The sequence below is a fragment of the Medicago truncatula genome, chromosome 4 (assembly GCF_003473485.1).
Source record: "Medicago truncatula cultivar Jemalong A17 chromosome 4, MtrunA17r5.0-ANR, whole genome shotgun sequence".
Taxonomy (NCBI): Eukaryota; Viridiplantae; Streptophyta; class Magnoliopsida; order Fabales; family Fabaceae; genus Medicago; species Medicago truncatula.
Window position 1 is genome coordinate 41382378 of NC_053045.1, and position 13197 is coordinate 41395574.

Consider the following 13197-nt stretch of genomic DNA (forward strand, 5'->3'; position numbering starts at 1 on the left):
GCCACACAACACCGGGTCTTTTAAAAAAGAGAAATGATATTTGTAAATTTATGGTTATCAAATAAGTTGTCCATAAAATGGTTGTGCAAATAACACATCTCTTTAAAAAATGACAACGAATTCGTACTCCTTGCCATCTCAGCTACAAAACCCATATTTAGATTTTATGATTGAGAAACTTTAAATTTTTAGAACGATCTCTCCAAAACAAATACATTGAAGCATTCATGGTGAATGCCATGACTCTGATGTCATGTTGAGAAATATAGCAGAGATCAACAAAGAGAGTACTAACATGAAAGATTTAGACAATTTAGAGAATTAATAGATTGATTGATTACAATGTGTATAATAAAATGCATATTATATACGGTCATTCTATGATAACCAATAAGAAATTGTTAACAAGTGCCCTTATGACACTTTTTAACAAGTTTAAAGAGAAAATTTCATCTTAAAAATTGTGTATTCAATACATTGAAACATCAAAAATAACTTTTTTTATATTTAAATTTATCAATTGTTTCTATTTTAAATCATTAACAAATGCCTTAACATGACCTTAACTAATATAACCAACTACAAACTAACTATAACTAACTAGTAATTACCTTAACGAATACTAACAATCTCTAACTATACAAATGGCCCCACTCAGGATCAAACTGAGTTGCTTGATAAAACTGAAACAACCTTAATAAAAATCACATGTATCATCTCTTATGATACGGTAGAATGTGTAATCCAAGTGCATGCTCACGTCCCCCCAAAAATAAAATATTGTTTAAAAAACCCATAAAAGTAATGTAGGGCCTTCTAGAGACAATTACATGCATTTGCATGGAAACTATCCTCGCATTACTTTCTCTGTTCTCTGTATTTTCTTTCAAAGTCCTCCCATTCTCTCCACTTTTAGATTTTTAAACAAAATCGTTCGCATAATACACTAAAAATCTCGGGGTTATCTTGTTTTTATTTGGTTTGATTGGGAAAAAGCGTTATATATATATATTTTTTGCTCAAGAAATATATATATTATTTAATTATTATTTTTTTTTCCTATTTTTTTCTTTAGCGTGTGACCAGATGATGAAGTGTTTAAATTTTGACGTTCACACAAAAATAACTCCTCATTTGTGTGTAAGGACGTGAGATTTCATATTGGAGTAGAAGACTTACATATTACATATTTACATTGGTGCAGAAAACACCCCCTGCTCCAACTCGCAAGTCATATTCAACCACACACATGAACAATATAGTTGATGACCCACCCAAGAAGAAGAAGCCATCATTTAATATAAGAATCCTTTGTACCAGTATTTTAATGATATGTACCATGGAACACCCACTAACTTCACCATCCTAAGTTCCCCCCACCAACAATACCTAGTTAGCCTCAAGGACCTCAACCAGTTCCGCAAAGTATATCTTCACGATATATCTACATCACTGAATTTTAGTTGGCAATGAAATCAGGATGATAAGTTAGGTGTCTTAACTCTCAAAATATCGCATTCATATTTAGTTGGGACACTCAAACGGTCTTAAATGCATTTATCATGGACAAAATGAGCGCTATTCAAAACTGAATTCACTCATCTCATGCTCACGATCACCTGCCATGACTAATAGTAGTATGTGCAAAAAACGAATTGAGATCCTCTTCTTTCTTAAAAGAAAGAGAAAACTCAATTTATAAGGGAGCTGAATACGCTGATTATTGATAGGACCTATTTTTTCAAAATATTTTAAAAAGTATATCCCACTAATATCCCCATTGTTTCTATCTCATAAATTGTGCTCTCCATTTCTTTGAGAAATATATAGGATCTTGACCCACACTTAATGACACAGTTGATTGAATAATTAGGGTAGTTTCAATGCATTATTTTTTTAACTTTTAAGAACAGCTCAGGCCAACTCTTAATTTGCACTATATTGGAGGTGGATAAGCCAATAATCTGAAATTCCAAGGCCAACAGTGAAGAGATGCAATTGAATTGTATGACAAAAAGCAAACTCAAAACAACACACTCAAACTCCAATAAAAAAACTGAACAAAATAAGAATGTTAATTGATTCACAAATTGAAATCAGCACTCAAATTCACACATTCTTAACCCAATCTAACATCTTAAAATCAAATAAGCATTTACATATTAAATCAAACTAAGAAAAACCCAAGATCAGTTGCAGTCTCCTCAGTAGAGGCCCTCTCTGTCGTCAAACTTGTCTCTTCCACTAATCTGGTAGGCGAGTAGCACCCCTTCCATCTAATGAGCAAACCTCTTCTTTTCCCATCTTGTTATCTAACCATCAATATGAGAGAAAATCTCTTCCATCCTGTCATCAAGTTATGTAGCTATTGAGGGCAGGTGTAGGCAAATGGTGGTCACATCCTGCATTACCACGGGGGATTGGCACGAGGAGATTGGGAGTAAGGGTGCTGGGAGAGGGGGAAAGTATAAATATGTGATGTCAATTGTGAAACTCCAACAAAATAAGAGAACTAAACATGATATCACAAGCAGAATGAAAATGAGTTTTCTCATATTTAACTTGAGAAGTGTAGGCCGACACAAAACAACTTAAGAACACAACCTCAATTCTTTACCAAGCATTGAAAAGTTGATTAAAAAACATTGAGAATGATCTGATGCACTTATATTAGCACAGTATACCAACGCACCATAAATTAACAGGAAACTTCTAATTAATTACAATACCATCTATCTAGCATGCATTCTGCTTCGCTTCCAAAAAAAAAAAAAAATTTAAAAAATGATCTACATTTTTATTATCCTACTATTAGCTAAATTATTTAAGTAACATGCACAAACTGTTTATCTCAACTTGTACTAGTTGTCATGACAAGAAGTGTTATAACTATCTAACATCACACGTGTATAGATAGAGTATTGCATACAGGCACATAAGCTATTCATGAAGAGCCATGCCAGCCAGAGACTGAACACTTCCTAGAGATTTCTTCCTTCCTACCTGACAAATAATTCACTCAGACCGCCTGTTGATTTATGTGCCTCAATCGAAGTCCAACATCTGCGTCACGATCTTGTTGATTTATATTTGGACCAAGTAAAATAGCATCCTGCACTCCTGTAGAAGTTGCAGCTTCATTTGCCTTCTCAACATGTTCTCCGAAGTTATGCAACCTCCGGCCAATCAGATACCGGTCATCACGAATTGAATTGTGGAGATTTGTAAACCAGACGTGAAATCTCTTGGCACAAAAACACACGAAACTGAAAGAGAGGCATCCCAACCATGCAAATCGATAGACAGCAGAATTGACCACTAATGGGTACCCAAGTGCTGGAAACACACCTCTGGCCAAAACATAAGGTACACATAACGCTGTCAATAGTTTCATTATGATTGGAAGTACAATCTCTCGTAGGACCCAAAGACCTTGCAGCCTGGAGAAACCATCATCTCTCACTCTCTCAAACTTTACTCGCCAACTTTCATCCATTAGAGGCATCATGTGGTCCAACATAACCTAATCAATGAACCAAGTCAATACTAGAAGAACATAAATGAATACAGTTGATTGTTATAACAAACCTCGGGGATACAGATAACCCATCTACAAATGGCCAGTGACACAAATCCAACAAAAATTACCAATGATGGAGAGAGAGACTGAAAAAGAAACGAGGCATTACACTATCCCTATTATTAGTCAGGTGTGAAAACATTTTGTCACTTTCTTTTGGTTGATAATTCTTTTGTCAGCTGAATGGAAATTCATCATCTAAATGGGGCTTTCTCCTCTAATAAAACTCATTCATATATCCAATTATGTTAACTATGAATCTTTCAGAAATCATCATTCATAATTCATCAACCATTGCCATTATATTCCCCACAAAAATCATAACATCATCAGTGAAAAAAAATCCCACTAAAATAAAGACACGGCAAAATAAATTTTATATTCTAACAAACAAGTCATATGTCTCATCAAATGAGAATACCATAAGGATAATATAGTGCCTATTTCACGCTTCATTACATGGATCAATTGAATAAAAATGAATAAATTCAAGAAACGTTCTTCACTATAGAGGAATATGTTTTAATCGCTACCAATGCAGCAGGATACATTTACTAGTTACTTGAGTAGAGCAGAAGGCCATGTAATCTAAATTAAAATGGAGATTGCCAAATATGATAACATTCATTTATTTAATGTTATATTTTGAAGCATTTAAACAAGTTGGAGGTTTCATACAAGAATTGAAGCCAATCAACAAAAGATTAACAGAGAAAATAATAATAATGAAGGAAACAAACTCACCAATCTAGTCCATATCTTGAGAAATATAAGGCCCAATGCCCAGTCTTGATAAAGGAGGAATACTGGACTTTCATCCACTGGAACTCTCATTGGTACAATGACCAAAAGCTCAAAGAGAAGCCCAATCAGCACTGGGATGACAAATATCTAAAACCGGAAAGTAAAAAAATGTATTGATCACCAAAGAACAAATGAAAATTAATGCATTATCAAAAGGTCGGGTTCAGTAAACTGATCAGCAATCAGAATCGTCCTTACCCATATAGACAAAAGGGCAGAACTCTTGACAACAATGCTACACCACTTCCAAATTTGGTTCAACAAAACTGAAGTCCTTCGTTTTCTAATTTGCTCGATTGAGTATCTAACTCCAGCAACAGCAGTCCAGATCACATAACTTCCAATGATGAAGGCATACAAATCTAACAAAAGAAATAAGATAACAAATCAATTCAGAGTTATGAAGCACACCAACAAAAGAAATCAGTTCAATCAATTGCTTACCATTGCACTTAATGCCATGAGTTATAGGTAGACGGGGAATGGAGTTGAAAAGTATCCTTCCCAGTGATATTGGTACAACTACCAGGGCAGAGTTGAAGACAAGGAGAGTCATCCAAGCAATGACCAGCAGAAGAACAATGCGAAGTGCAAAGGCATAACTGCTGTAGTCATTAAATATATCTAATCAGATGATGACAAAGTAATACAAAAACATGCTTATACAGAGAAACTGATGACTTCAGTAGACTTTTCATGCATTTCATTACGGAAACGCAAAAAAACCATGAAAAACTACCCACATCATGCCCTGTTCCTCCACCCCAAAGACAAAAGTGTACATAACCAAATAGATAGACAAATGCAATATTGGATGATTCATAATCATAGTTATATGATTTTAATTTGCGAGGAACTCACTCAGAATCAGGTTGTTCGTCGCTGTCGTAATCCTCTCCAGCATCTGCATTAGTGACTCTGTTCAAATCATCGCCAGCAAATGGAACCATACCCTGATCGTGTACCCCTGCTTGTACTATCTGTAGCCTTTCCTGCCTACCTCGCTCCCCATTTCCATTTTCTTGATTACCATTGTCATCAGGTCTAGGCAGTAAGAAATCAGTTAAACCAAGTGCCCAACCAACTGCTGAAAACCAATAGCGAAGAAGGGATTTGATAGTTGTCCTGAGTTTAAAATGCTCGATAGCAAATGGTATACAGATCTGGAAGAGAAGCATGTTAGCTGGAATTTCGGTGAAGGGATCAGATAGCCTGCACAAAATAAACATATTCAAGTTTAACAACTGTAACAGGGAGTTCTATGTATTTTGCATCAACTATTAAAATTGCTTAAGGGGCCAGCTTACAATATTTCAAGTGGAAAAATGGAAGGTGCCATCCGCATTGCAAGTTTAACTGGCAAAAATACCAGCATAACAATCAAACTCCCATAAACCGCAACAGATAACAAAACCCTGCGAGCATGTTTGTGCACAGGATCATCTATCAGATCACGGAATGGATTATAGTTTGGATCAGCCGGATCCCGAAGGAAGTACAAAACCCCATTCCGCAAAACCTGTCATTAGAAAGAAATATATCATATGAAACATTGCATAACAAAAGAAGCAAAGCTTTAAGCATTATATCATGTGACAGGAAATTACCCCTCTAAGAAGGCTGACAAATATGCTAATTTGTAGCATGTACACGATCCCTACAACCCAATGAGCCAATGAGCTAGCTAAAGGAGAAGCAGAGAAGAACTGAGCTCTGTGAACCATCGTCTTCCCAAACATCTGTATGGTGCAAACATCGAGCCACCACCCACACATCAGGGGAAATACCCCTAATTCAATAACTAATAGGAAAGCAACCTTCACCATGGTCATCAAATGCCTCATTGCTGCTAAAAACTGCCTGAAGAGAGATGGAATTGTCTCTGCTATAGAAGCAATACCATAAAATCTTCCTGCAGTCAAAGGTTCACCCTTTGTGTAACGAATTAACGCAACAACACCGAAGTAGCAGAAAATTAGAGTCGATAGGAAAATATATCCAACTGCCAGAGTAGTAACATCAGAAATCCTGGAAGTTCCAATTGACCCTCCTTTCAAGAGATCATCCGAAACAGATGCAGTTATGTTGTTTGACATTTCACTCAATTCACTTGCATTCACTTTTAGCATTTCTGCAATCTGACCAATTGATCCACTTTCTTGAGTAGCAGTTGATAAATTTTGAACAGCTGTTAATGCATTTTTTAATGTAATATTTGCTAGGGAAAGAGAAGCGTCTGTAGGTGGGACTACCACCGATAAAACCGCATCACTACCAGTAGAAAAGAACCATGATAGATAATGAAGAATTATGCGACCCAATGAGAAGGGCAGAAAGATTACAACCCCAAGGAAAATCATATTGCTTGCCAGCACCTGCATAATGAACAAATCATTCAGCTTGCAAATAATAAATGCTGTAGATAGAAAATTAATATCATTAGAGGAAGAAAAACGTGAAAAAATCTAATCAGAAGTCACAATGTACAAAACAAAGATTGTTGTCGTATCAAAGCAATAACCAATTATCATTGGAAAATGATCACCCAGAGAATACTGCTTCAGTAGATTTGAAAATTTACACTATAAACAAGCAATTACATCGATAGAATGACAACTAGGGGGGAAAATCAGAAAAGTGAACTAATCTTTTCATAATGATGAAAACTCGACGACAATAAATTTTCAGCAAACAGAACATTGAGGTTTCTGCAGCAAGAAGCCCCTATTGAAGTTGGTTGCTAAAAGCTCCATCAACATGCTCATTTAAACAGGGCAAAGATGTTTCTTGAGTACATTAAGGTGTAAATAACAACAAAGAAAATCATATGTTTAAAAGTGCAAAAATGTTTCTTGAGTTCGGAAGACATTAAGGTGTAAATAACATAAAAAAAAAATCATGTGTTTAAAAGGATAAACTACAAAAACGGTGGCAAGTCAGAAACACCAGGATTATCTGAACATAGGAAGTAGTATGCAACTATGAGTTAGGTTTTTCCTAGGTCAGATTACCCATATTCTATATAGAGAAGCAGTATCAAGACAAACTACATTGCGACTTTGTGATATATGAGCAGCAAACATTGAAAAAAAAATTATAGACATACCGTAAATGCATTTTCAACCAAATGAAAAACCGGACCCTGCATGCCAACAAGTTCATCAAAGGGTACATCTTCTGCCCCATCAGCGTCATCCAGACCATCAAACATCTGTTCAACATGCGCCTCGAGACGTGCTGCTTGCATCTCCCATCGTGCAGCAACATTTTCAGCATTCCTTCTAATTACTTGACCTGCCCCCGCAACTCCTTGTGCTGCAACAGCATCTTCTCCATTTGCATCACCATTAACATTACGATTAGCTTGTCCAGCAGGCCTTCTGGCAACCCGGGCACCATTTCTGTCCACTTCATCTTCTCTCTCAGCATCCTGTCCCCCAATTTCTCGTAAATGCCTAAAGTAATCTCTCAAAGAAGTAGCCCCAAGAAAAATGAAGACAATGCTTGCAGAAAGCAGGAAACCATGGAGGCAATCAGTCAGAATAACCGCCGTTGATAAATGATTCAAGAATAACCTCTGGGCTTCACCGAAACTCCTCACAAAAGCTAACCTCCATATCCAGAATGTTATGAAAGGTATAATTAAGAGCCACACAGATAACACAAAACTCAGACGCACAAAGAATTGCAAGACATGGCAAGCTTTCATCGCCATTCCAACCACAAACTCTTGAAAAGGCAACCTAGCAGGAGCATTCTCTGCATAAACAGGTGAAAAGGAAAACGGATGCTTGCAAACCTGCAACACATGTTAAGCCTGTCAACAAAATAACCCCAACCAAGGAAAATCTATCACAATTTAGAGAGGTAATTTTGTTGACAAATTTGGTGTGCATGCAAAACAAAACTACTAAATAACTTCTAAAGAAAACATTTTGCAAGTCTTGTTAATAAACATGTCTTCAATTTTCTTCATTTATTTCAATGTGAATTAAAAATTGCTAACTTTCATATACATAAATTTGCAATACAATAGCATAACCTTTCTAAATTCTTAGGACCAAATTATTATTTTTTGAAAAAAAGTTATGAAATTTATGATTCAATTTCATCACAACACAGCTGATCATAGCTCAATTTACGAAAAATAAAATAATAAATTCAACAAAAATTCAATTAAAAAATGCAAAATTATGCTGAATAGCCTATGATCACTATGAACGTGAACAATTACGAAGAGAAAGATGATTAACCTCGCATTGACGAGCGTTGCTATGATTAAGCCACTGAAGGAGACAATCTTGATGAACAAATTTAATACTCCCGCTACACGCGCACGGATACCGTAATGGATTATCAGCATCACCAGGGTTCCGGCAAATACGGCAAACATCCTCTTCATCTTCATCGTCGTCATCGTATTTTGCAGATGGCGGTGCTGTTGATGCGGTGGCGACTGCTTCCGCATCGATCTCCTTTCCTTTGGAACCGCGTGGAGACGAAGAGGAAGAGGAAGGGGAAGAGGAGGAAGGTGTGGTGGCGGCGATTGGAGTTCCGTCGAGAGAAGGCGGTGGTTCGTTAGCGATCTCCATCGCCGAGTCCGCGGCGACCGAGTCGGTGGAGAGTGAAAATGGGAATTATTAAAAAAAAAAGGAGAAGAGAGAGAAAGAGAGAAATGGTGGGATTAGAGAGAGGGAGAGGGAGAGGGGTTGCCGTAGGGATTTTATGTTATTCCGGGATTGCCCTTGCTGGGGATTTATATTACGCGTGTGTACGTGTGTTGGTGACGTATATGGTCATGTGGGTTTATGGTGACGTGGAGGGTTGTGATTTGTGTTTGGTTGGTAAATTATGTTATGGATGATGAAGTTATGGTGGGTTATGTTATGGCCATTGCCTGCACTTTAAGTTGTGTTTGGTAACACAAAGAAGGGCGGCGTTTAGGGTGGGAGACCTTTATAGATCTCCTACCGTGCATGACATTTTTTTTTTTTTGAACTTCGGATCTTTCCTAATAGTTAGATTGGTTGAACACACCATAGATTAAATACACTGAATTATCTTTTCATTTGTCTTCTTCCCTCTCAACTCTCATGAGCTTTCCCCTTTCTCTATATCCCTCTCTGTTTATTTTCCCTTTATGAATTACACTATTTCTTTGTTCCTTATAATACGAACACCGGGTTTGATCTAGATTTTCCAACCATCTAAATATCTATTTTTTTCCTTCATTGTTCTACTCTTAATTGTTCAAAAAAGTAATGCTCAGATCTGAAATAAATTTGGAAAAGAATGGTACTCAAATGCTAATCAATTTTCCTTCATTGTTCTACTCTTAATATTTCAAACAAGCCCAATAAATAAAATGTTAAAACTTTCATATTCATCAAAGATAAAAATAAAAAAAATAAAAAACTGCAGATTTAATCAATTTTTTGACAATTTCTTTTAAAATGCTAATCAAATTGGAATTCAAATTCATCTTTCAATAATACCGATTTGGCTTTGTTTTGTTTTGATCGTTCAATAATTCCCTTTGGGGACATCCGAAGTTGAAATTGAAGCATTTTTCCTGCAAATTGAAATTAAATATAGCAGCAGATCTGTGTTCATGAAGTTTGAGAAACAATCTCAAGTTATTTAAGTGAAATATAATCATGAGGAGCAAGCAACATGCAAGCACAAAAGGAGCAATTGGATTTATATTGTGATGGGAAGGAGATGAAGATTTGGGTGTTCTTGTGGTTGCTGCGCTGTTGTTGGGTAAGAGAAAGAATGATTCCGATAGAGAGGAGAGAGAATGGAAAAGTGAAAATAAGACGAAAAAAATATTCGGTGTTGATGGTGTAAGCTAAGAATCATGGAACTTCATTATCCAATGGTTAACATCTATTTTGCCAAAAAAAAAAAAAAATCAAGTCTCCTACGGTAGGAGACCCAAAGAGGTCGCCTGTCGTAGCCTTTGCCCACAAACAAGTTAGTTTGTAGTTTCTTGCATTTCGCTGAATGAAAACGTGACGTGTTTGATAACAAGTTTTTCTCACGAGATTATAGCTTTTTATGAGAAACTATTCAAGTAGCTTTTATTATTTTCTTCCACTTTTAACCTTTAATATTATTTTATTATTTTTTCATAAACAAAAAACTTAAAAGATAAACTACCCACGTTATTATTTGTTGATTTCATTTTTGAAACGGTTTCTCTTAGATTTATATTACATTAGCATAATTTTTTTTTGCTTTTCGCATATTTACAATTTTAAATAAAGCATACAACTTTTCATCAAAAAAAAAAAAAAAAGAAAGATATGATAATAAAGTTGAGCAAATTTTAGTTAAAAAGTATTTCAATTAAGTTCATATATCATATTTATAATTTTCAAGAGGAAAATATATATATATATATATATATATATATATATATATATATATCAGTCAAAAATGTTTGTGCATTTTTTTTGAAAAAAAAAAACTTTATACATATAACTTATACAAATTAAACATACATGTACTTTTATGTCATTTTATATTTATTAATTAATTGAAAAACTGATTTTACCAAACACTTTAATTTAATCAGCTAACTTTTCAGCTATCAGTCGTTAATTACAAGCTAGTTTTTCTAACTATCAGCTAGTTTATAGTCTACTTTTACCAAACACACCCTAAATCTCTTTTTGGAAAATCTTTTTTATGAACAATTTTTGAAAAACTAATATTGGTCTAACTACTACTATTAATGTTCTTTTTATGATACCATGTACATTTTAGGCGGTGCCAAATATAAGGTTTTTTTTAAGGAAAAAATATATAAGTTGTTATATTTGTTAATTGACATTGTAACACATATTAGATACACATATAAAATGTCACCGTGAGCATAGCTCAGTTGGCAGTGACATGTAATATTATATGCAATTTATTCACCTTAAAAAATGTGAATTTCAACCACTAGATTACTTGAAAAAAAATACACATATAAAATAGCTGTACACAAACATGAATTAAACTTTCTTAAAAAAATTAAAACATGAATTAAACTCTACTTTTTTTTGTATGAATTATATATACATATAATATCGCGATTTTTTACTTTGTTCTCAAAATAATCATTTGTATTTTAAATTTTATTAAAAAAAAAATAAAAATGTACCGTACTTAGAGCTTGGTACCCTATCAAGGGGCACACAGACCTAGAAGACCACCCAACTGAGAGAATCCCCGGCCTTGCAACTAAATCATATATATAATTCGGGAAGACGGTTGATCTTTTCACTTTTTAAATTGTTATTTTAACCGTTGGTCCAATAACAATTAACTCATGTTGAGAAGTTGAATGATAGTTAACTATTGTTGGAATATGTTTTTGAGCAAATTTGTAAAATGGGAAGAGTAATTTTCGTTCATAAATTTTAATTAGTGGATGCACACTTATGTAGAAAAAAGTATTATTATATGAGCAATAAAATGATGAGGTTAGAAATCTACATTTTAAGATGAATAGATGAGGTGTTTGGATTCAAATTTCAACTCTACATATATTATACAATACCACAACCAACTGAGTTAAGCTCACGAAGACAATAATAGATTATTACTATTAAGAAAAAAATTGGAGATTACAAATTTATACCATTATATACCTAAAAAAATTGAATATACTCAACATCTACAAAATTTAATTGTTTTTTATGTCTTTATTGTTGAATTTATGAATTAACCTTAATCAACAATTAAAATAATAAATTATTATATTAACTATCAAATTCTTTTTATAATATTGCACTAAATTTTAAATAAAATAATATTTATTATTAGGTTGTAATTAAAAACTAGTCGAGGTGGATTGTGTCGTTTCCCATAAAAAAAGTCTACTAATATAGGCTCTCATTCTTAGTTACAAAATGCATCAGTCATAATCACCAACAAATAATGAACCATTGAGAAACACTTTAAGCAATGAGAAAGAAGGGTCAAATATAAACATAAAGTGTTTCTAACTGGTGCTCTTGTAATGATTATAGCACGCGCATAGACACACATGTACAACCCTTTCACCTTGTTGGGCATAGGTTAATAGTTATTTGCTTTCTTTAGTCGTTGTTTTTGTTTCCTTTGTAAATGTTTGGTTTGTGACTATGGTGTCTTTCCCTGGCATACCTTATACTAGGGAAGACATTTTGATGTGGTAATATAATTCATTTTAACCTCTTAAAAAAAACATATCCAAGATATCGCATAGATCACATGGTCTAATGACTCTACCAATACAATTAACACGTAGAATGCAATGCAACTTAATCATCAATTAATGGATCCAACTATCTATGAGTTTGATACATATAGGAAAATTGTTGTTTTGACATCAAAAAGTTCATAATAACATATGAAAGTTACGGATTTACCCCAGCGGTAGTTAACTACCGCTAGCATATCCGGCAGCAGTTAATTGCCTCTAGCTTTGCTGCACTTAAATGCAGTTCCAGTTATGATTTTACGCGTTTCGGTCGAAAAATCAAAATAAATCAAAACTTATTAATAATTCTACGAAACTATACAGACTTTCCATATATATATGCGCATTAAAACAGCTCAAAATTTGATTTCTAGGTCGACGTTTTGATGTTTTGGTTTCTTGAGTTATTGGCGCATTAAAAATTCAAATTTAATCCATCCGTTGTTGAAAAATTCTAAATTTTGCGGGAAATGTTTTTTTTTTATGTTCTTAATATGTGTGCAAAAAATAATGAAAAAAATTCAACCTCTATATAACCTTTTCGGACACTCAGTTGGAAAAATATTGCGATTTTACG

The 13197-nt window shown here is 34.3% G+C and overlaps 1 protein-coding gene across 5 annotated transcripts; it reads right to left on the reverse strand.

The window, feature by feature from the left end:
* Positions 1-2065: 2065 nt before the first annotated feature.
* LOC11441397 (probable E3 ubiquitin ligase SUD1) lies at positions 2066-9104 on the reverse strand. 5 transcript variants are annotated; one of them, XM_024782389.2, is made up of 10 exons: positions 8638-9104; positions 7491-8183; positions 5992-6759; positions 5692-5903; positions 5246-5596; positions 4829-4989; positions 4583-4746; positions 4325-4471; positions 3004-3523; positions 2066-2346 (listed from the first exon to the last, which is right to left on the reverse strand). In XM_024782389.2, exons 1-9 carry the CDS (start codon positions 8974-8976, stop codon positions 3020-3022), a joined length of 3339 nt encoding a protein of 1112 aa, XP_024638157.2. In that variant the 5' UTR covers positions 8977-9104; the 3' UTR covers positions 2066-2346; positions 3004-3019. The 5 variants fall into 5 exon arrangements, with proteins under 5 accessions (XP_024638157.2, XP_024638156.2, XP_024638155.2 ...); XM_024782388.2 differs by having other exon boundaries at positions 2066-2402; XM_024782387.2 differs by having other exon boundaries at positions 2066-2449.
* Between the last annotated feature and the right edge of the window lie 4093 nt (positions 9105-13197).

What these genes read in the sequence shown, in the direction of transcription:
- LOC11441397 (XM_024782389.2), bottom strand. Translation starts at nt 8,976, where the DNA reads ATGGAGATCGCTAACGAACCACCGCCTTCTCTCGACGGAACTCCAATC. An exon ending in TTGTCAGCCTTCTTAGAGGG is followed by an intron (nt 5,904 to 5,991) that starts GTAATTTCCTGT and finishes TTCTAATGACAG; the next exon opens with GTTTTGCGGAATGGGGTTTT. An exon ending in TCAAGATATGGACTAGATTG is followed by an intron (nt 3,524 to 4,324) that starts GTGAGTTTGTTT and finishes TTCATTGATTAG; the next exon opens with GTTATGTTGGACCACATGAT.